We start from the raw sequence: 23821 nt of genomic DNA, 5'->3' as shown, positions 1-23821 counted from the left end.
CTCTTTAACACTTCTTAGTCTTTATTTGAACAAAATTAAGGACATGTAATTAATCACGATATCAAATCACTCATATTATACACTTGATCAATAGATGATGCTAGTACGTTTGTGACAACATCAACCGCTCTGATCAAGTTCAAATGGTACGTAGTTCATTCTATTAGTTTTTCATTTTCTTTCCCGTGAAACTATTATGAAATTTATTCACGTCGATCAAATACAATTACATTATGTGTGTGTAGGAGAGTCAACAATTAATAGATTAAAACATAATATAAAAGAAAAGATACACAAGCCAACTAATACTAACTAAATGTGTTTGTAGAATGAAAATCTGGAAACAAATGAGAATGCAGACACGTGTACAAATACAATCTTTGTGAACTCATCTGATTCTATCCCCGTATGTAACTTGGCTCAATGGTGATATGCACTTGATCTTGAGAATTTGAGTTTGATTTGGATTTGGATTTGGTGAAGAACGAACGATTTGGTAGCTTGATGATTATTCGTGGACTTCAGTTCGGATTTGGACTTGATGAAGAACGATCAATTTGGCAGCTTGATGATTCTTCGTGGACATGAGTTTGGATTTGGATTTGGTGAAGAATGATCGATTTGACATCTTGATGATTCTTCATGGACTTAGGAGACTTCGGGATTTCTCGAAAATGATCTTGCTCGAATGATTTTCTCTCTTATTCTCTAGTCTCATTCTCTTCGTGTTGGAAGTGTTATTTATAGTGTTAAGCCTTCTATTTTATTAAATATTTTAATGACACTAAAATAATAAATTTCTTTAATTGTATACTTAAATTAATATGTATTTTCTGATTAATTTAAAATTAGTTATTCTTATAACTAAATTAAACATAAAATAATTGACTTAATTATAACCGTTAACGAATTTATTAATTTAATCAAATGTCCGATTACCATTTCAAATCGTCAATGATATTCAATTTTTCAATTTACGTCTGAATTACGTAGCTTCAATTACGATCATCCATTTATGTGCTAACACGAGTTTTATTCGGATCAGCACCAACTTTGTTGACTTTTGGGCCACGTGTGCAATTTTTTCAGGTCCTTAGTCGATTTAATTATTTAATAAAAATGATCATGTGTGTAGGAGAGTCAACAATTAATAGATTAAAACATAATATAAAAGAAAAGATACACAAGCCAACCAATACTAACTAAATGTGTTGCGTGTAAGTGTGTAACTTCCACACTAATACAACCTTGTAGCTAGCTAGAGATAAGAAAAAGTGGAAATAGCTCTTCACTTCCTATTCTGAAAATGTCCTCATAAACAATTTATTGGGATACATTTTCATGGACAAACAATTCATGTAGAAAGTTCTTAATAACTTGGAACATCATGTGTGTGTATAAATTGATATCTATCAGGTATACGCACTAAAGCTACATGCAATTAGCATACGAAATTATGAGTACTTGATACCATTGATTGATGATGATCAGGGGTTTGGGGCCAAGGCCTTGATCACGGACAAGGCATTATCGCACAACTCTAAAAACACTTTGCTCTTGTCAGCAACCACAGTGGGCTGACCTTTGACGGCGTTTTGACAATATTCCGAATCGGCAACGGCAATCTTCACCCACGTTATGATATCATTGAAATTCTTTTCAGAAAGAGCGGCCGTCGAGTCATCTAACTGCCCGTTGGCGTCGGAGTAAGTTTCTGCACAATCCGAAACCCCCTGCTGAATCTCCGGTGACATAGGTGCGTTTTTCTGCAGCAACGTCCTCAGGTGGGATTCGACCTCAGCGGCATTCGCGGCAGCAAGCCTGAGCGCGATGAGGGCCAGGCCGGTGAGGTCGGCTCCTTGGCTGTTCGGGTCTTTCTTCAGGGTGTTGATGCACGTTTCCTTGTTTTTCGCGAACTGGCACGCTTGTTCTAGTACATTCCCACCGACGGGCTGGCCTCCGAGGGCAACATGTTGGAGAAGGCAGAGTGTTGCGAGGAAGATTAATGATGCGATTGGCTTCATTATTGTAATTCTTTATAATGGTTGGAACTTGGTGGATTGAAATTGTGAAGATGATAGAACAGTGTGAATATATAACAGAGAACTGTAAAAATCGACGAGAGTTGGATGAGAGGTGGGGAATGTTCATCAAGGGAGAACCTCTCGTTGTTACGATTTCTAAGGAACGACCAAACGTCTACGTTTTGTGCGTTCCTCCATGCAAGTTATAGTATACAAGTTTCTATTAATTACGTGAATATTTTGACAAGTCATTAATGTAAAAAAAACAAGAAAAGGAATAATTGGTTATGCTGTGAAGTTTAAACTAGCTTCGAGACCTCTTTGGTGTTGTTTTCTCGATCTAGAGGTGACTCTCTCTAGTTTGTATTTTCGTATCTAAAAAAAAAGTAAGAGACTCCAAACTAATTGCTTTTATTAAATCAGAAATGGGTAAAGACTAGAATAACACCCATATGAGAGCCAATACACTTGGTACACTTCCATTTATTCTAGTTGGTAATGATGCTAAAACGCTTGATATCTCTACTACTATAAAAGCGAGCATGAAAGTATCACTAAATTATGAGCTGAAAAATTTACATTTTTATCATAAGTTTCTCATTTAAAAATATAGGGGCTATAAAGTAAAAGACAAAATAAATATATAAATAAAATTAAGAGAGATTTGTAGAAAAGAGAATAATGGGTAATGGGTAGCGAGAAGTTATGATCAAAATTAACTTCAATTAAAATAATCACGGGTAAATGCTAGTAACATCAAAATAAACACATATCAATAACTTTTATTGAGATTGCCAAGAAGTAAGAAGTAATTAGACTAGTCGGCACAAAGACACCGAATATAACAAAAACTTTTATTGAGAATGCGAAGATGTCAGAAGTAATTAGATTAGACGGCACGAAGACACCATATATAATAAAATGATAACACATACATAGCGAAAGCTCTCGTAACTCAATAATTTGAACGAATTATTCACTAGATACACATATATATATCACATAAACAATTAGCCAAAACATAAAACGTTTAACCATTTGTTATTTAATTTGATCCAGATATACAAGTTAAATTCGATTTCTTTAATCTTTACAGTAATTATAAGAGTAATATCGATCGATCTATGGTTTTGTTGCTGTCGGAAAAACAACCAGAATGGCAAACAGCATTACATGGTGTGATAGATATACTATCAACAAAAGAGTTGGTCACACCTAGTCTTAGATCTGGTTTAATTTATAAAGTCGATAACATCAAGAAATGTTGAGAACACTGGTGATTGTTATAGGTCATTTATACATCCAGTATGAGAAAACAAACCCAATACTGTGTAAACTGTACAGCTACCATGAGTTGTCCCTAGGAGAAAAGGAAAAATAAAACCACTAGCTAAACAAAAACAAAAGAAACCGCCACTCTGTTTTGGTCACTGCAAGTAGCGCCGCCCATGCCCACACCCAAATGGATCGAGATCGATCAAAGCTTATGCTGATCTATATGCTCCAAATCCTCTTTAACGATGCAGTCTGATCTCCAGAACATTTCACCCCATGACTTTTCGCCCACCCAAAATTCCTTACTCTATCATCCGTCGCCATCCCCACTAGATCCAACGGCCTCCTCCCACACTCCTCCACCGGAAACCTCGTCGACGGCGAACCCATTTTGTCTTCACCCTCTTCGTCGCTTCTAGAACTGGCCGGTTCTCCACTCACCGTGATCACAACCTCGTGCGGAGTATCCTGCCGAACATGACATCTACAAAGCGGGCAGTTGGTGTTTGACTTGAACCAAGTGTCTATGCACTCTATATGAAACGCGTGCTTACAGTTCGGCAACACTCGTCCTCGCTCTCCGTCCTCGAACTCCGACAGGCACACAGGGCAGTCTAGCTGCTCCAGTTCGTGAGTTGACACGTCGTAAAAAAAGCTAGGCAGCGTCTTGAGAATTGAGAAATCCAAGCCCTTCTGAGATACGTTGCTAGAGAATCCTACCGCGGGCGGAATGATATTATTATGAGAGAAGACGCGTCGCTGACGGCGGCGGCGGCGGCGGCGGAGGGGCTGTTCGCGGCTGAAGCAGAGTCGGACGTAGCTGTGGAAGCAGAGGACGACGAAGATGACAGGGAAGAGAATAATAACCGAGCAGAGCATGATCTTGCCATTGAGGGCGTACTTGGCGGGTGCTTGATCGTGAATCATGTAGCTAGGAACTTAGGTTTTGGAGAAGGAATGGAAGGTGGTGGGTTTAAGGGAAATGGGGAAAGGTGGTTGAGGGTACGTTAAAATTGGTTATCTTAAATCAGCATAGGAAAATGGAGAGGAAGGTTCGTGTCTGAGGTGATGAGTTGGTGGGGGGTTCTGGTAATGTTTTTATGAGCATCGGCAACTGGGAATGGCGGGGTTTCTTGTATTATTATTCTGCTTCTGTGCTCAGCAAGGTGGTTTATATAGGAACCCGACTCGTGGATCCATTATAATATTTGTGGGTTTATAAGTTGGAAATTACATCTCATTTCTTTGAGTCTTCGTTAAATTAGAAACTCACCTTTTTCTCTGATGATAGGATTTGATTTACAATGTAAATTGGTGTTTCACAGAATGTATAGAAACATAGTCAATAATGGCAAGATCCTTTTCTTTTCTTTTCTTTTTGGAGAAGAAATGGGAAGATCAATTGCATTTGAAAAAATGGCAAGGTTACATCAGCCAAAGACAGAATTCATACGACTCTCTGGTTCATCAAATGGGCAAGGGGAAACAAAAACTGAATAAAGGTAGCTACTTGGTAAGAGACCAAGAGGTGCATTCTGTCACTATGTGCCCGAACTTTTTCCAAACTCGGTATAAGTGTGGAACACACACAAATATCAGAGATATATACATGTACAGTCTCCACTATATATTTAGATATATACAATAAATATATCCAGCTCAATAATTCATGAACCTGAACTACTGCTCCATATTGGTATTAAATTCATTGGGATGCTATTCTAATCGATCGTTTATGAGTTACATATTATATATGCTCATTTTCAGAAGAAACGTAAAAGATATAGATCTTGAGGTATATATGATAGATAGTAAATTAGTAATGTGAAATTCTTGTTGATTACGTATGGGATGAACGCAGTAGTACTAGCTAGCTAGTGGACCTTGAGGTATATATGATATGTACAGTTGCCCATGATCTAAGTCGGGTCCTATGAAGCACGGACACGGTTTATAGGGACACGGCTTATAGGGTCCGTATTGCGTGTCCGACCGTATCTGAGCGTGTCTTTGGACACGGTCCGGACATGCACCATCACATGATAAAAGTAAAAATACTTATGGTGAGAATCGAAACTTGGTCATCCGAGGCACCCAATAACTCATCAATATTCAGTTTTTGTTATATTTATGCACACTTTAATATATATAAGGAGAGAAACTCATGATAAAAATAAGAATGTTTATGGTGGGATTTGAACCTTGGTATCCAAGATATCCAACAACTCCTCAACCATTCCAACAGATTCAGTTTTTTTTATATTTATGCACACTTTAATATATATATATATATATATATATACACACACATATATAAAGAGAGAAACTCGTGATAAAAATAAGAATGTTTGTGGTGGGATTCGAACCTTGGTTATCCAAGGTATATCAAGTCATTAGTCATTCCAACAAGTTATGTTTTCATCATTATAATGCACACTTTGACATATATATACATCTAAATACTTTCAAATTTATAAATTAATTTTTTAAATAAATACATATATTAAAAATAATTTTAATTGAAGTGTCCACCACGTGTCCGTGTCTAAAAAAAATTATATATGTCGTGTCTACGTATCGAATCGTGTCCGTGTCCGTACTACTCAAGTCCTATATATTCTGTCTAATCTAGAATGTAACTAATTAAGGATATATATATATATATATATATATATAATCAGACAATTCAAATAGGTGGATTGAGGTTTGATGGCAACAAGAGCATATAGGTAAATAAGGACTCCCACATCCCCGTCCCTACCCAAAGATATAAGCTGCCGTAGCACTCGGTTTTGTAACCCATGTTGTGTACTTCAAACTGTGGGTAGTATCACAAATGGCACATACAGATAGTAGCTAGTATAACTATTATATATGTCTATTTCCAAAAAAAAAAAAAAAACTATTATATATGTCTGTCATTGGTGTGAGATTAGAGTCCTGTACTTACATATTAGTGTGATATATATCACTGATGTGTTAAGAATTCTAAGTCTAGGGTGGAGAAAGTCAGAAAACAACTGCAAAACCGCTTGATTCTAACTATCCTGGATAATCTGGAATGGATGGTCTGGGGGTACTTATTAGGTTAGTGCATCTTTAGTTTGACACAGACGCTTAAACTATTAACACACGCACCTTTGATGTGCTTGTTTATATCTACGATTAAAATCGCATTGCCTTGCATTAACTCACATAAAAAGGAACGGTACGAGCAGAAGGACATTTACTATATAACCAACTTCTGCTCAGACTGAGCGAAAATCGGAACTGAAATTGCCCAACGTAATGACAGCAGTCACCATTGTCAGCAAGTAGTGATATACTAGGTTACGATACTCGCACGCTGCCGCGGGTTGTGCTATTTTTTACACAGTAGTATATTAATTTAGGGTCTGATTGTAAGTGGATGAGAGAGAGAGAGAGAGCAATCGAATGAAAAGAAGATGAGAGAGAGAGCAATCGAATGAAAAGAAGATGAGAGAGAGCAATCGAATGAAAAGAAGATGAGAGAATGAGGCAAAAAAAAATTTATACTCAGTAGCAGTCGAGTAAATAAGCGAAAAAATAGGACATGAGCCAAACCGACAATGTTCATAAGTCGTTGAACAGTGCATCACCAATTTTATGGCATGATTGTAAGCGAATTAGAGTTTTCAAAACTGGTTTAAGTAGAAAAAATAACGAAGAAAGCGAGATAAAGAGAGAGACCAATCGAAGGAGAAGAAGATGAGAGAATGAGATAAAAAAATTATACCCAGTGACAGTCGAGTAAATAAGTAAAAAAAAGACATGAGCCGAGCTGGGTTAGGACATGATTGTAAGAGGATTAGAGTTTTTTAAAACTGATTTAATTAGCAAGAATAACAAAGAAAATGAGATATAGAGATAGAACAATCGAATAAGAATAAGAGGAGAGAATGAAGCAAAAAATATTTCTACTCAATAACAGTGGAGTAAATAAGTAAAACAAAAATAGAGCATGAGCCTAACCGACACTATTTATGAGCCGATGAACAGTGCAACACCAAATTTAAGATCTAATTGTAAGTAAATTTAAGTTTTAAAAATTGGTTTAAGTGGATAAAATATCGAAAAAAGCGAGATTTTATGTGTGAGAGAGTAATCAAAATAGAAGAATATAAGAAAACAAAAAAATTATATACAGTAACATCGAGTAAATAAGTAAAATAAATATATGAGCGGAGTCCAGCCGACACTCTTTAAAGGCCAAGCCAATGAACAGTGTATCACCAGATAAAGTAGTAAAAATATGAGAAAAAGGTCATCGATCTCTACTATTTCCTGCCACATTACTGCAGTTCAGTCACTGATTCTGCTACTTGTTTAACTATGCAGACATATATAGCTTGAGATAGATAAATGACGATAGCGGTAAAATAATAATTAGTTATTGGCGTCATTGAAAAATTTATGTAATCGACTCTTTACTAGTAGATTCAAAAGAAGTACGTAGAGTATGTGTTTTTTTTTTGGCCTAAACCCCAACCGTAAATGACAATGCTCTAGTAAAACGGTTAAGTTATTAGCGTCATGGAAATTTTGACATCATTAACTTTTATAAGTAAATCTAAAAGACATAGACTTATGAAGTAAAACAAATGATGACGCTAATATGGGATGTGTGATAAGTATATGACAATAGCGCTATTAAGTCCTCAGTGTCATTCAAACTTTGTGTGTGAATGTGTGATCAACACTTATAAGTAGATTCAAACTTCAAAGGACCTATGTTGGTCTGATCGTAAAACATGCATAAGTAACTCGTGATCTAAACTTGTAACTGTAAACTGTCGATTTCAGAGAAATCTTGTGCAGGCATTGAATTTCAGTTGGTCAGCTTATGAAACCCCATTGATTAGGGTATGGTAAGTTTCACGACTTTCACCAAACCTATTATATCCTGCTCCCCAGAATTGTAAATGTTCGTCATCGGCAAGTATTCAATGCTTTCACTTAGTTCGGGTCTCGATCAACTAACACCACCCATATCGATCGATGTAGAGTTTAAATTGGTGTCAGGCCCTCCAGTGTACTTGGTGGGTGGCTGCCCTCTTAATCTGATCGATCTGCTCCTTTTCTTTGAGACAAGGATTGGCAATCGGCGGTGTTATGTTTCTTGCTGGAAATGTAATTTGGAAATTTTGATGCCATGTTTGGCATATTGCTTTTGGAATTTAGAGGAAACAGACCCAGGTTTTGTGCTCTTGAGAATTGGAAAGAGTTGCCTAAACTTGCCTATGTTGAATACAAATCCGTTAAGACTTTCTATAGCTTTTATATGTTGAATTCAAATCCGCTAAACAATAACAATTGAAGAGATGGACGGTTTAGAAACGCTTCTTCTAGTTGGAACACTAAAGTCAGAAAGGAAAATTGTTGTTAGCAACGTAATTACTCACAATTATGTGTTTTCCTCGAGGCTAGTTGTTTGGTTCATAATATATTCAATTATGGCAAAACAATTCAATTTGCCATTATTTGGTATGAGTCTAATTTCACACACTAGCAAATAATGGACACCAAGTTGGAGTAGGAAACTAGTTAAGTTAGATACTCATTTTGCACAAAATGCTCTTATATATTATTCTTTGTCAATGAAACAACTCGTTTTAGTTTGTAACTTAATTTTATAGGAGCTTCTATTCATACCTCTAAAATCAACACTTCGACCTCCTTGGTAATTAGACCTCCAATTCACTTTAACAAACAACTAAAATGTTATTTAGACCTCCCTAATTTTCTCAAAATACCCATAGTCCAATAAAATCAATAAAAATATATTTTTTACATAAAAAATTTATTCAATTGACTCAAACATATTATAATTATATCACTCTCTCAAGCTTGAACAGAATCACAATATAATTAGCAAATAAAATTTATCTACAGTTCATAACAATGAAATGTATTTAGACGGGTGGATCATAATAAACTAGAGGAAAAAAACGTCTACAAAGTGAGAACAATATTTATGCTAGGATGTATGTGAGTTATTGAAAATGATAATATGATTGTTTAACTTGATGAAAGCCGTTTGAAATAATTATTATAAGAAAAAAATTGAGAAAATATATGTATGGTGTTGAAATATTTGTAATTTTTTGTTTATTCTTATACTTGTTCGTATTAGTAATTTTGCATCAGTTGACAAAGTACACTAACTTGGAAAAATTTGAAGATCTAAGTATTATTTTTGGGAGGTATGATTAGACGCTCACTCATTTTATTTCACTAAAAAAAGTCTTTAACGAGTACAAAATAGAACAAGAGTCTTTAACGTGTATTCAGGAAATGAGTATATACAAGTATACAACTTACATCAGTACCTTTTAAAACCTAATTACAACATCAAATAGGTCTTGATGTAACTTATATATAATCAATATCGTACAACATAACTCAGTTGGTGCATACACATTACAAATGCTCTAACTTATGAAGTGAGTCGTGAAAGGTTTTACCTGAGAGAGTGACTGCTTATGTACAAGAGACTGAATACAAAGCCACTCTGAACTATGAAGATAAGGACATTCAAATTTGAACCTTTAAAATTTTAGTAAAACCATCATCAATGTGAAAATGACATCTCACAAAATGTTCAGACGAAGTAAACAAAGACAGGCCAACGCAGTAACCAAAGCCAATCCTCCCTCTCCTATTATATAGGTAAGTACAAAGCTCTCGGGTCCAAACGAACACAGACACCAAAAGATCTCAACTGAGTTCATCAACCATGGAGAAGATCGAACACGCAACGGTACCCACAAACGGCATCAACATGCACGTAGCCTCAATCGGTTCAGGCCCACCAATCCTCTTCCTCCACGGCTTCCCGGAGCTCTGGTACTCGTGGCGCCACCAGCTCCTCTCCCTGTCCTCCTTGGGATACCGTTGCATAGCCCCGGATCTCCGCGGCTTCGGTGACACCGACGCGCCGCCGGACGCTTCGTTGTACACGGCCATGCACATAGTCGGAGACCTGATCGGGCTGCTTGACCATCTGGGGATTGAGAAAGTGTTCCTGGTGGCGCATGACTGGGGTGCTGTGATTGCTTGGTGGTTCTGTCTTTTTAGGCCGGATAGGGTTAAGTGCTTGGTCAACATGAGCGTCGCTTTCAATCCCAGAAACCCCAAGAGGAAGCCTGTTGATGGGTTGAGGGCCTTGTTTGGGGATGATTACTACATTTGCAGGTTTCAGGTAAATTTTCTGATCTTTTTGTTTGGTTTCTAATTGGGTCTGATATTCTAGTGTCATTGGAATAGTGTGTGTTTGTTCACTCAAAACTGCTGTTCTGTTTTTAGAAATTCTGTTATATGAGCTTCTTCTCTGTTTGCTCATCTGATTAGGGTCTGAAAGATTCTTAAAGCTCTGCAATTGATTGATAGTGTTAGCTGAATCTGAATATCCAAGTAGTTTATTAAGCATTCCCGATTTCAAAAAAAATTAAGCATTGCCCTATAATGAAATTGGACATGATGCATGCTATAACAGTTTCTGCCAAATGTAGTATCTAAAATAGTAATGAGATGCCTAGCGATTTTGGAGTGAAGGGAGTTCATTCATTTGGGTAGGTACAGTGTCATTAATGTTATATCTAGTATGCACAGCAACCTCCTGTAGTGTTAGATTTCTGTTGTTCAAAGCCGAACCCTGAGTAATTTGACCATTAGCTGACACTACCTGCCCAATTTATTGTGTATGTATGTGAGCTCTGGTCACACATTTCCGATTCGAAGTGTGCTATGGAGTAGCTTATTGCTTCCCTGTCGACGTAGGATGCTTATCCTCGTTCTTCAAACTCATTCTTTGGTACACAATCTTGTTTATCGACTATTTTGCTGGAAATACTTTGGCCAGGGATAAATGCATTTATAATCTTACTCGCCTGAACTGGAAATGTTTACAGATAAAATGTATGAGCATTATGTCTACAAATAAAATTGTCAATGTTGTGTCACAGGAACCTGGAGAGGCTGAAGCATATTTTGGTGGTGTTGATACTATCTCAGTGATGAAAATGTTTCTTACTGGTCGCAGTCCGGAACCTCCTAAAATATCTAAAGAACTTGGACTTACGACTTGGAAACCTAAAGAACCCATGCCCGCTTGGCTCTCAGAAGAAGATGTTAACTATTTTGCCAGCAAATTCAGCAAGACAGGATTTACTGGTGGATTGAACTACTACCGAGCTTTGAACTTGTACGTTACTACATTTTGTGCTTTCCGTCTTCTTAGTACTTGTACAAAAATTATAATTTTGGAAGAAAAACCATTAATCAACACTGAACTTATATGTTTTTGGTTGCAGAACCTGGGAGCTAACGGCACCGTGGACTGGCGTTCAAATCAAAGTACCAGTTAAGTTTATTGTGGGCGATCTGGACATCACCTATAATACTCCAGGTATCAAAGATTATATTCATAAAGGTGGTTTTAAGAGCCAGGTGCCATTTTTGCAAGAAGTTGTTATAGTTGAAGGAGCAGCTCACTTTATTAACCAAGAGAAGGCAGAAGAATGCAGTGCTCATATATATGACTTCATCAAGAAATTCTGAATTTCATTCCCGCGATAGGTTTCGAGATTATATTTCAGTATTAAATTTGTCTCGCACTTGTGAAAGAGTCCCTTTTTAAGTTTTGTTGTGTAATAAAAAAAAACCTCAAAATTTGTTTCAATCTTTCCATTGTCTTAGACATAATAAGCAGTGCTGGTCGAGATCTGACATAAACCGCGGGAAGGCTATTCCCTCTTCGCAAGAAATTGTTTCTCTCAAAACCTATTTTAAAACAGGCCACAACTAGACGACCCCAAACAATCCGAACACAATCAAGAGTTTGTCTCTCCATTTCTCCATGCCCTAATTCAAAACAGGCCACATTCAAATGAGGCCACATTCAAATGACCCGAACACCAATCGTCTTGCCACTCTACCAGGCCGTCCAAAGAGGATTGCATAAGCTAAAGCATTTTTCTTCACCAAATTCTTTGAACAACATTAGGGTTAGATTAGAAAACAGCTTCAGGCAGCTTAGTCAGGTATCCTCACTACCAATGTGTAAAGAAATTACGGAAATGCAACAAAACGGATTAAACCAGCATGTAAATAATCTTCAACAAGATCACATCAAGCAAAATTCTAGACATTAAATCCAAGCTTATAAATATCCTTCATTTGCAAACTAGATAGTCATGGCAGATGATTGGAACATAGATGCGTCCTACAAAATAAATCAGTTCCAGCAAAAACAAAAGTGATGAACAAAAACAGAAGATATGACAATTCCATTTGCATCGCTTAAACACGGAAACCACAGCTGTTTCTCTTTCCTCTGGCCTTCTCGAACTTCCTGCCCTTTGATCGCACATATGGCTTGGTGTGGCTGTGTGGAACACCAGGAGCTGGACCAAAATGCTTGACAGCTTCACGTGCATTCTTTGGTCCTCTGAGGAGCATCTGCAGACAGCACACAATTGAATTGAACTAGGCCTCAAACTTAAAAGATTTTAAACAGTAACAACATACAAACATTGATTTTAAAAGAAACCAAAAACAAATTAGCTATAGACAATCTTCAGCTCAAATGGGTCATCAGATTGGACACATATGTAGGTCGTAACCAGGCCCTCAAATCAGTAAATTATCAGAGAGAGCAGACATGCGGACCCTTTTAATTCAATTTCTGTGCACATCACCATGCTTCCTTCCTTTGAATCATCCAGAGCATCGGCTTATTGTGCACAGAAAGATGTGAACCAAATAAAACAGTGAAAGAAAAAATCTAAACTATGCATCTACTTGAAAAGATACAGAACGTTCAGTCAATTGCAAAACACAAAGGATTGACAGAACAAGTGTCATCGGCAATGTACGGACTCAAAATGTCCAAGACATTGTCCAAAAGCACAACAACCAGGACACCACATCAAACTAAATCCAATCCAATAGTCAATTACACAACAACTACCAAATACAGACCACAATCACCTTCAATTCAATCATACAAAAGCAGATACCAATCATGACTAAGATGCTTAGCTAAACAAGTAGGCGCAAACAAATTAACAACAAACACAACCCAAACAACCACAACCCAATTTCAACAAGGCAACTGAGTACAAACTAGATCAAAATCAAATTTAAACACGATCTTGTGAAATTACCGTGTTCTGTCCAAGTGGAGCCCTGAGAGCGAGCTGGTCAAATGTCAAGCACTCTCCACCAGCCTTCTCAATGCGAGCCCTAGCCCTCTCGGTGAACCTGAGAGCAGTGACCTTAAGAGCAGGCACTTCAGCGACGCGAACATCGTCGGTCACAGTTCCGACGAGTACAGCAATCTTGTCCTCATGGCCCTGCATATACCGAATCAATCGGGACAGCGACAACGGCGCCTTGTTCACCTTGCTCATGCAAAGCCTGTGACGAATCACCTTACTGAAGCGACTCTTGGTCCTCCTGTGGATGAAATCATAGAGCTGCAGACAACACAGATCCAGAGTCGTAAACAAGCAGAAAACGATCACAAACGACGTCGTGTTGTAGAAGGAGCATACCTTGACAGTGAGCTTGAGGTAGATATCTTCAGACCTAGGCTGCGTGCGCTTGGTGTTCTTGCTCTTGCCGCCGGCGACCAAATCGATACCCTGCGATGAGTAAACAAGAGGTGAGAAGGAGGTTAGAGAGAGATAAACGCAAAATGGAAGAGGCGGAGGAGAGATTAGGTACCATAGCGACTTCTCAGAAAAGAGCAAAGGAGGTATGCGGCAGAGAAGGCTTCTTCTAGGGTTTATGAAGAAGAGAGGATGCGAGGGTGAGGGATATATAAACAAGGGCTGAGGTGGCTGGGTCTTGGGCTTGTGAATGTTTTTGGGCTTTCCATCTTAAAAAATTGAAAAGTACTGTTTACACAGTCGCATAGAAGTTTGTCAACTTTAGATTTTAGAATGCCGGGTAGTGTAGCCAACTTGTTTTTTTTTTTTTTTTTACTTTTATTTAAAGAAAGAAAAAATAATTACAGAACATGGAAAATATCGGTGGGAAGAGAAATCTCACTCACTTTCCTACTACGAAAACTAGCTGTGGGTCTGTCAGCATAGATGGCATCCATGAGCTAATCGGGCCTAAACCCCAACCAAATAAAACGCCCCTCTAAACGAGCTACACTAGTTGCAACCATATGCGCATCACTATTAGCACTTCTAGGAATATGAGAAATGTCCTGCAATCCAAGAGATAACAACAAAGATTTAACAAGTTCCACCAACACCCCTTCATGAGCAAATGCAAAACAATCAGTATCCTCATTCACCAACTTGGCAGCTTCTAAGCAATCAGTCTCAACACAGCCCGGAATCCAACCCTTCTCTATCATTATCTCAAGCCCAAGAATTAAGGCCTGGAGTTCAGCTGCACAAGGATTCAGCCGTCCCATAAAATGCTCACACTACCAAATTAAATCACCAGTTATCTCTCAAGACTACACCAAGACCAACTCTATCCCCAAATTCACTACTGAGGCATCACAATTCATTTTCTGCGAGCCAACATTAGGTGTCACCCAATTTGGGTAGCAATCAAACCTCCCCAAACAGAGATACAATCTGTATATATCTCCTCAGGTGGCCTAGGTTGAGCACCATGCACCATCATATTTCTCTCATGCCTATTGTACCACATAATAATCACCAATAATTTCATTTCATCCACCGTTAACACACTAAAAGCATGCTCAAAGAACTCAATGAAATTGTGTAACGTACCCGGATGTAGCTTTCCATAAAACCCCGCCCTCTCCAACACCACAACACTATATGGGCATGACCATGTTGCATGCAAAGGCATTTCATCTGTTAGTTGACATGGAGGGCATGTTGGACTATGAGCAATATAACGCTGATATAACAATCATATGCAAGGCATGAAACCTATCGAACACTTCCACAACAAGTGGCTCATCTTAGGAGGAATCTTCAGCTTCCACAAATGCTTCCAATGCTCAAAATTATCGTGATTCTACCGCCTTCCCCTCATCCATAGCAACCCAATAACCACTTTTGACCTCATACTTTCCACGTCTAGTCTTTCCCCAAATTATTTTATCCCGACCCTGAGATCGTACCAACGGAATACACGTTTTAGCCAACTTGTAATTAATTTCTTAATGTTATAGATATATCATATAGTAAAGTAGATGGCAAGGTGCTCCTTAGTTTTGTTTTATTTCATAACTATAATTTTGATTTCTCCATTATTCCAACTAGATCTTGACGTGCTACTATCAATGTGTTGGTGACAAAATCTAACGGTGACAAAAGTTATATGTAATTGTGTTTTTGAGATTTTTCTTTCCTCCAAACTAATTGATTGTTTTTCCGAGTTAGCCGACACCCTATGCACTTGGTAATGATTTGATGAAAAAGTCATATTATGTAGTAGAGTGCACCATATACGTACTATAGATCATTTTACATGCAATCAAACATATGTATGGTTGAATAATTTATGTTGGACGGAGACGTGATTTTGGAAGGAGTGAATCAGTGAAAGGTGGTATTTCAGAGACATAAGAACTTCAGAATTACTAGTTCGCGGACTATTAAAAAGTTTTAGTGGGGTTACAAAGATTTTTGTTAGCTGATAACCCAAAGTGTAATTTCTTTTCACCACGAAAATTACATGCGATAGCACGTAATGACGTAATGATGCGTTGAACCAAATAACCATTTGCGTTGTATGACTACAGCCTAAAGAAGTAATAATGCATTGAATCATTTAATGCAAGTGAGAAGAAATATTTTATTCAATTTCATCTGACACTATTTTTGTCTATGTTATCAAATTGTTCACACACAAAGCTTTTTATATTTTTTTTTATTCTAAACCTTTGCAAGTTTTGAATATGAGTTGATATTAGAATCAATTAAAGATTGAAAATGTTGTTATGGTTTATGGTAGAGATGAACGGAAAATGGAGGAGGAGGAACAAGAGACATGCCATAGCGACTTTTTATTTTCTTAGCTGCGGTTGAGAAGAATTGTAGGTTTATCAACCATGTTCACCTAGTCAGTTGCTAACATGATTGATATGGACAAATACCCTTACACTACAAGAAAAATGGTCATTGCACGCCGTGAATTTGGTTTACAATGCGCAAAAGCACGCCGTTAAATACCGCCTCGTAAAATGTCATTTTCAATTGCGGCGCACAATACACGCCGTAAATGATTATTTATTGCACGTTTTGCACGCCATAAATTTGTCATATACGGCGTACAATGCATGTCATTAATGTCATTCTGATTATAAAAAAAAAAATTAAGACCAATTAATAGCTTGAAATCCAAACAAAATAAGAGAACAAAGGAAACTTTCTTGAAAGCTTATATTCCACTCCAATGAACTAATCCATTTAAATGTAAGGATACTTATCTAAATATTTGGTCCTAATCGATCTATATGAATCTACATTCCAAACTAATGAACCTAATATGTAAGTTTTATCATCGACGATCGACCTGGTCGAGTGGTACATCATCAATAACTTCTTTTTAAGTCATCTTTCCCAATTTTTACCTTAGTAGCTTGATGTAGATGATAGAGCCATTGTGCTTCCTTAGCTGCAACAAGCATATCAAGCTCTGGGGTTGGCTCAAACAAAGCATATAAAACTTTAATTTCACACAAATCAACAAGCATACTAAGTCATTACAAACTTAATTGTAATTAAAAAACAACTTACTGTTTTCCGTTGAGTTGTGAATTTATCTTACAAACTAATATTGGCCCTATATTTCAACCAAATACATTAGTAAGTTGAGACTAAAGACATTATTAGTACATATAGTACAATGACACTAAAAAGACTTACATTACTAAGCTTTGCTATTTTAATCCTTGACCTCAACTCATAGGTGATGGATTGTATCTCTAGTAGCTTTGCTATTTGTATTCCTTGACAGATGTCCGCAGTAACTTCACATCATGCACTGGCCTGTATTTTAAACAGAGTTGAGAAATAATGTAAATGAAAACCTCCTCAAGAGTGTACAAAATTCAGACTATAAAAAAAATACAGACTACAAATAATGTAAGCTTGTAGGATGAATTCGAAGTCTTGTGTAATCAGTAACCTGAAGTGTATAAAACGAGTGCAATTGAGAAAATGATAAGAAAACATTCTAAAATTAATAAATTTAATTACAATAAGAATACTTTGAAAAGTCTGTAGAATTGACCCCAAGTATGCAAATATGTGATGCATTTCCAAATCTTGAGAAAAAATGAAACTGAGGCCATGATTTAAGAAACACACTGACTTATTATCTTTCCGAGTATATTATCCTCGAGATAAAGGTAAGATGAACCGAAGTGCTGGAACATGTATATGCTTTCATGTGAATCAAAAACAATGCAACAAATCCATTAAATCAAGGTCAATAATCTCACTAGGGAATTAGTCAGAGTGTTGGGGCCCCAATATTTAAAGGCAGAAAGATCATAAGCTCTGGTTGCAGCCTCTTCACCATCATACGCCCCTGCAAATTACATATGCTAATCGACATATATATCCACAATAATAGCAAGCTCCTTAAGGTACTTTAGAGAACTGAAGTCACTAACTTACCCAAGTTAAACACAATTAGCAACTATAGATCAATTCACAGATCTAGAGACAGACACAAAAATAACATACAAACTAAACTTATATAGCAGAGAGAGAGAGAGAGACATGTCTCCCTTCTTATTCTGGTTGCATGTACTCTTATCCCAGAGATGAGCTTCATACTGATCTGTCCACCTGTGCCTACAGTTGCAACAACAACAAAAACCAATCAACTTCCACAATCGAAAGGTCTAATGTGCTTCTTTTGCTTGAAATTATTAACAACTATATCAAATGTTTTTCGTTTTCTGACTAATAAGCAAAAAAAAAAAAAAGTCATAGTTTTAGTTCAGAAAATAAAATTAACAAACTCAGGCTCATACATTTCGTTTTTGTGTATCTGCATGTGTCCAGTGCATCTGAAAGTCCATGTCCACCTACTTAGTTTTTGTGTATTTGCATGTGTCCAATTCATTTAAGCCATTGATTACAGTTGGAAAATTAAATTGTGATCAGAAAGCAGAAAGGGGTTGAGGTTTATAAAACACAACTTAACAAAGCATCAGAATGTGATCTTAATCGTCTTAAAACAAGAATGTGGCTTAGACTCGAACTTGTAGCATCATGCGCAGTTCTATTCCATACTGCATTGTTAAAGTTTTCTCAACAAATTAGTTTTACTTCTAGTCTTTAAGACAAAATACTCTCAGACGGTATGGCATATGAACTCTTCGTGGCTTTGGATATTTTGTAGCACTCTGGTATGTTTCTATTGAACAGTTGTACTTTCATTAATGTTGGACTTATATAGATCTCTGTGATGCCAAATCAGAAAACAGTCATATCAGCTATGATGCCAAACAAGATGATACAAGATTACACTCCACTAGCTTCAAAACATCATGAAAAATCAGAAGATTACCTCATGCAACCTCACAATATTAGGATGCCTGACAATCTTCATTATCAAAATCTCTCTTATAATATGCAACACAATTTCAACTAAAACTTAACCAAATTCATCATCACAAACAAGGATTGCATCTGAACTCAAACAGATTCCGAATTCAATATTAAGATAGAGCAAGTTAATTGAGGAAGTGACTACCTGATCAACCATCATGTGCTTGAGAATGGTGCTTTTGGCTACCCTCATACTTACTTCCTGATATGAGCACTTTGTGCGACGTTCTTAACATATTTTTACCTCAATTTGTACCCTCATACTTACTTCCTGATATGAGCACTTTGTGCGACGTTCTTAACATATTTTTACCTCAATTTGTACTTTTTTTAGCCCTTATTGTTGTACTATTGAGTCATTGAGTCGTAGTAAGACTCTTGGGCGGTATTGGATGCATTTTTGTGCTTACATGAGTTAAAAACGCAAAATTAGTCTTGAGTACTAGTTTGAGTAGGAATCCTTGAAGGACTAGGAAACCTAGTTGGATTATGAGTCTTCATCTTTCTACGTTTTTGTCGCATTAGCGATATTTGGAGAATCATATTTGCATTAGGAATCCTTTTTAGACTAGAAAACGTACAATTTGAGAAAATCTTACTTGAACTTAAACTTTTATTCCGTAAGTTTCCTAATCTTACTCTCCTATTCTAGTAACTTACTTGATTTTTTTATATGAATCATCTTGTCTTTTATTATTTTTCAGATTGTACAATGAAGAAAAAAATAGAGAAAAAGTCAAGAAAATGAGGAAAATAAAGAAAGAATGAGACACCTAGAAATGAGAAAAAGAATGAATTTAGTAAATGAGATTGCACCCACCAATGACAAAAATAAGTGAAAGAAAAAAAGAGAAAGAAAAAGGATGAAAATAAAAAGAGATAATGCAAAAGAGAAAGAGAGAGACACATACAAATGAGAAAAAAAGAAGGAATTTATCAAAAGAGATTGCACCCACCAATGATAAAAATATGTGAAAGAAATTGAGGAGAAAAAGTCCAAACTATAATATTCAAGGAGCCAAAACTCTTCTATAAATAACACATCATTCACAAATAAAAATATCACTTCTCATTTGCATTCAAGAGCCAAAACTCTACCAAAATACTACCTTAAACATCATTCACCAAAACAGCAAGCCATTCTCCCCCATATAAAAATTTCATCTTCACCGAAATCACCATTGAAGACACACCTCCAAGGTTCCTACAACGTGTGATACTCGTAACTCATCTCCACGGGTTTGTTCGTTTTTGATTTTTTACAATACTTTGTTTATGAAAATTGTAGTATGATGTTTGTGTGAGATTATTGTTTTGTATTAAGAATCGAAATTTCAGAGTGTTTTATTGGATTTTTGAATCTTTGTCGGATTGATGGTTTCCTATAATTAATGAGTTTGTATTTCTATTGTTGTGTTCTAATCATCTTTCTCATACTTTTAGATAATTTTTAGATATGTGCATATGAATTTAGTGCTTGGATGCAGTCCTTAAGATTATGTTTGAGTACTAGATTCATCAACCATATTGACACAAATCAAATCATGCCCTAAATAGGTTCGGTTTGTGTTGATTAAAAGTGGTTAAAATTCTGGAAATTTGCATGTGAAACCATGGTGGGCGACGCCACACATGAAACAGGTTTCCAATAAAGATTTGGTGCTTAAATGTAATCTTGTTTGATTTCTACTCTAAGTGTTATTGAATTCGATTGCATGCACATTTATATTAGGCCCTAAGTCAATCTAAATGTTAACTGAAATATTGCATGATCTCCTAAGGCTCTAATTGTATTGGTGTCTAAAAAGTATATAATGTGTCGAATTATAATGCATGATAGGTTCGAACTTGTAATTATGTGGTGTAATGGTAAATTTGGTTTAAGTTTGTTAAAGAGAAGTCGATCATGTAAATAGTAATTTAGGTTTTATTTTAGTAATTAATAATCAATCTCAAACCCTCATTCCCATTATTTGTTAATACTGAAAGTTTAGAGTTCCCTTCAATTCTCCGTAAAGAACGATCCATGCTTATTATATACTAACGATTATGTTTTACATGGTTTATTATAGACGTTTTAATTAACGCTCTATCACTTCCATTTACCTTCGCCTTCCTCATCATCGTCTTCCTTCAGCTCTCATTTCACCGTCAATCAAACCTCTATGAATCTTCGAAACTGAACAAAACACCTAAAACCTTAAACACAGTCACAATAAAGGTTCAATTTCCCCGTGAAAATTAATTGAAATTCTCAATCAAATTAAATTGAGATATGCAGCCTCCGAATCGACGATTGAAAAAGGACATACATATTGGCGACAACGTTGGGAATATTCATGTGAGATTCTTACCAGGAAGTGTGAATATTCCGGTTGCCGGAGAATATTTGACCTCCGAATTCGTCCGTGATAACACCACCACCTCCTCATCCTCCCTCGCACCCGACGTCATTGCTCAATTCATCCGCCGCAACCTAACAAAGTGGGAGCCGAATTGGTCAGCGCATCTGCATCGTTTTCGTTCTTGATCTCACTGTAGTTGTGCGCGACGCTTCGTAGACGACATTGTTTTCCTGGCCATTGGCGTCGGATAACTCGATCGCGGTGAATTGGTCCTCTGATAACTTAATGATCGAGTTTGGTTTCTGGTCGGAGGCTTCGGAGTTTGACTCAGAGGTCATGGCGGGCACAACTGTCGGGAGATATTTGTTGGAATTGGGGTGAAGTTGGAGAGATATTTAGGGCTCTAATCGAGTTTGAGAGAGAGAGAGAGAGAGAGAGAGAGAGAGAGAGAGAGAGAGAGAGAGAGAGAGAGAGAGAGAGAGAGAGAGAGAGAGAGAGCCTTCGGGTGAAAGAGAGTTCTTCAAAGTCTATTTTTATTATAACCCAAGGACTTTGTAAAGTAAACAAGAAGAAATAACATTAGGGAATTACGACACTTAAACACGACACGCAATAGCGCACGCCGTAAATTTTTTAAAGAAAATACATGATTAACGGCTTAATTTGAAAGCACGTCGTAAATAATACTTTTCACAGCGCACATCAATGCATGCCGTAAATTTTGCGTCGTGAAAACTCAATTTTCTTGTATTGTTAGATCAATCCATTTGAAATCCAATGGTTGAAAAAAAAAAGTCAAAATGAATAAAATATATTTTTCTTATAATCTTTAATCACTTTTAATTACTCACTCTCTTCTCCCCACACTATCTCTCTCTTTCTCCCAGCCCCTCTCGCTTTCCTCTCTTCCACCAAATTTCACAGCATCTCATTCTCATTCTTCTCTTCTCAGCCCAGAGAGGATACTCACCCTACAACCCCTCCCATTATTTGACTGGAACTGTCATGTGGAGACCATCTTCACCGCCTTTTGTCGCGACACCCCCGACATCAATCTCCGTCTCCCAACACCACCGATTAAACTTCTCCCAATCTCCCCGTCTCCATTTTTCCGGCCAAGATTAGGTTAGCTCTCCCTTCCTACACCATGTCTGATAGGAAATACAAATATATGCTTGTATTAAGTTAAAGATAAAAAAACATTGATCCAAGGTACTGGGAATAGGGAAATTTAGGGGTTTAAAGATTATTTCACAAGAGACTGGCAGAATGTGGTTGTAGTGTGACTATTTTCCAATAATGTTTCTACGAATTTAGGCTTTTAGAATGGTTATGTCATTTGTTTTATTCTTATAATAATCCAGCTTATAAAATAGTTAAATTGGAATCACATGTTGATGTTAATGATTGATTATTTATACTTGATGTTTTTTAAATCTTTGACCAGCTGCAATACTCTCGACATTATGGAGGTAATACAAGAGCCTATCCGGGCAACGTGCAACTGGTCTATGTTCTTGAAGTTGAAGATGATATGAAGCCAAAACCTGGGCAGCAATTCGATTCATTAGATGCAGCATATAAATTTTATAATGATTATGCCCGTAAGGCTGATTTTAGTGTCCGAAAGAGTAAGGAGACAAAGAAGAATGATATAGTATATTGGAAACAATATGTTTGTTTCAAAGAAGAGGAAACTGATGAGACATGGAGAAATAACAATGAAGTTGAGGAAAGAGACCGTCGAAATACTCGAATGGGGTGCAATGCAAAATTAACCTTATGTCATGATGGAAGTAATTACGTGGTCAAAACCTTCAAGGAGGAACACAATCATGCACCGACAACGCCAAGTAGAGTTCACTTGTTAACATCACATCGTACCATGTCTGCAGCAAAAAAAAATTGATAGAAGACTTGACACGGGTGGACCTTCCGATATACCAACAATTTTAATTATTGAAGCCACAAGCCGGTGGACATGAAAATGTTGGATGCATATAAAGAGATTTGAGAAATGCGGTGCGAGATGAGAAAAATTTTGTCAAGGGTCATGACGTTGACATTTTATATGAGCACTTCAAAGCTGAGCAAGAGAAGAATCCTGATTTCTTTTTTGCATTTGATACAGATGCAGAAAACAGGCTTATTAGATGTTTTGGGTTGATTCAGGTGGGAAAAAATTGTATGCACATTTTGGTGATGTTGTTGTGTTTGATACAACATACAACACCAACCGTTACAAGATGCTTTTTGCTCCATTAGTAGGAGTGAATCACCATGGCCAAACAATGGTTTTTGGATGTGCATTTTTGAGTAATGAGAATTTTGATTCGTTTGTTTGGTTGTTAAACACATGGCTTGCAGCAATGCCTAGAGGTGCTCCGAAGGTTATTATCATCAATCAAGATCAAACAATGGCTAAGGCAATTGCTCATGTTTTGCCGCACTTGCCAAACACATTTCACAAATATTGTGTGCGGCATATTCTAAGAAAGTTTCAAGATAAGACTAGTATGGAGTTTATGAACAAGTACTATGATTCTTTCAAGGCATGCATATGGGATTCAGAGTCTCTAGAGGAATT

General features: G+C 36.9%; 4 protein-coding genes and 1 non-coding gene across 5 annotated transcripts; 1 reads left to right on the top strand and 4 right to left on the bottom strand.

Annotated features, from left to right (window-relative positions):
* Positions 1-1487: 1487 nt before the first annotated feature.
* On the bottom strand, positions 1488-2024 carry LOC126784177 (uncharacterized). Its single transcript, XM_050509660.1, has one exon. The coding sequence runs from the start codon at positions 2022-2024 to the stop codon at positions 1488-1490; it is 537 nt and encodes a 178-aa protein (XP_050365617.1).
* Positions 2025-3375: 1351 nt separating this feature from the next.
* LOC126784419 (RING-H2 finger protein ATL5-like) lies at positions 3376-4536 on the bottom strand. Its single transcript, XM_050509885.1, has one exon. The coding sequence runs from the start codon at positions 4224-4226 to the stop codon at positions 3519-3521; it is 708 nt and encodes a 235-aa protein (XP_050365842.1). The 5' UTR covers positions 4227-4536; the 3' UTR covers positions 3376-3518.
* Positions 4537-9970: 5434 nt separating this feature from the next.
* On the top strand, positions 9971-12023 carry LOC126783176 (uncharacterized). Its single transcript, XM_050508592.1, has 3 exons — positions 9971-10521; positions 11285-11523; positions 11633-12023. Exons 1-3 carry the CDS (start codon positions 10057-10059, stop codon positions 11877-11879), a joined length of 951 nt encoding a protein of 316 aa, XP_050364549.1. The 5' UTR covers positions 9971-10056; the 3' UTR covers positions 11880-12023.
* A 426-nt stretch (positions 12024-12449) lies between these two features.
* On the bottom strand, positions 12450-14109 carry LOC126782425 (60S ribosomal protein L18-2-like). Its single transcript, XM_050507666.1, has 4 exons — positions 14049-14109; positions 13877-13966; positions 13487-13798; positions 12450-12779 (listed from the first exon to the last, which is right to left on the bottom strand). The coding sequence occupies exons 1-4, from the start codon at positions 14049-14051 to the stop codon at positions 12621-12623; spliced, it is 564 nt and encodes a 187-aa protein (XP_050363623.1). The 5' UTR covers positions 14052-14109; the 3' UTR covers positions 12450-12620.
* On the bottom strand, positions 12928-13034 carry LOC126785527 (small nucleolar RNA snoR100). Its single transcript, XR_007671060.1, has one exon. It is a non-coding gene; the product is annotated as a small nucleolar RNA snoR100 (small nucleolar RNA).
* Positions 14110-23821: the final 9712 nt, after the last annotated feature.

The sequence above is a fragment of the Argentina anserina genome, chromosome 2 (assembly GCF_933775445.1).
Source record: "Argentina anserina chromosome 2, drPotAnse1.1, whole genome shotgun sequence".
Taxonomy (NCBI): domain Eukaryota; kingdom Viridiplantae; phylum Streptophyta; class Magnoliopsida; order Rosales; family Rosaceae; genus Argentina; species Argentina anserina.
Note: the sequence above shows the minus strand (reverse complement) of the source record. Positions and strands in the feature narration are given on the sequence as shown.

Bases quoted from the DNA above. Each gene is read 5' to 3' on its own strand.
- LOC126784177 (XM_050509660.1), bottom strand. From the start codon at position 2,024: ATGAAGCCAATCGCATCATTAATCTTCCTCGCAACACTCTGCCTTCTC.
- LOC126784419 (XM_050509885.1), bottom strand. From the start codon at position 4,226: ATGATTCACGATCAAGCACCCGCCAAGTACGCCCTCAATGGCAAGATC.
- LOC126783176 (XM_050508592.1), top strand. From the start codon at position 10,057: ATGGAGAAGATCGAACACGCAACGGTACCCACAAACGGCATCAACATG. The intron at 10,522-11,284 runs GTAAATTTTCTG...GTTGTGTCACAG, and splicing joins ACTACATTTGCAGGTTTCAG to GAACCTGGAGAGGCTGAAGC. The intron at 11,524-11,632 runs GTACGTTACTAC...TTTTGGTTGCAG, and splicing joins TACTACCGAGCTTTGAACTT to AACCTGGGAGCTAACGGCAC.
- LOC126782425 (XM_050507666.1), bottom strand. The intron at 13,799-13,876 runs GTATGCTCCTTC...TGTTGTCTGCAG, and splicing joins ACCTCAAGCTCACTGTCAAG to CTCTATGATTTCATCCACAG. The intron at 12,780-13,486 runs GTAATTTCACAA...TGCTGTCTGCAG, and splicing joins CTCCACTTGGACAGAACACG to ATGCTCCTCAGAGGACCAAA.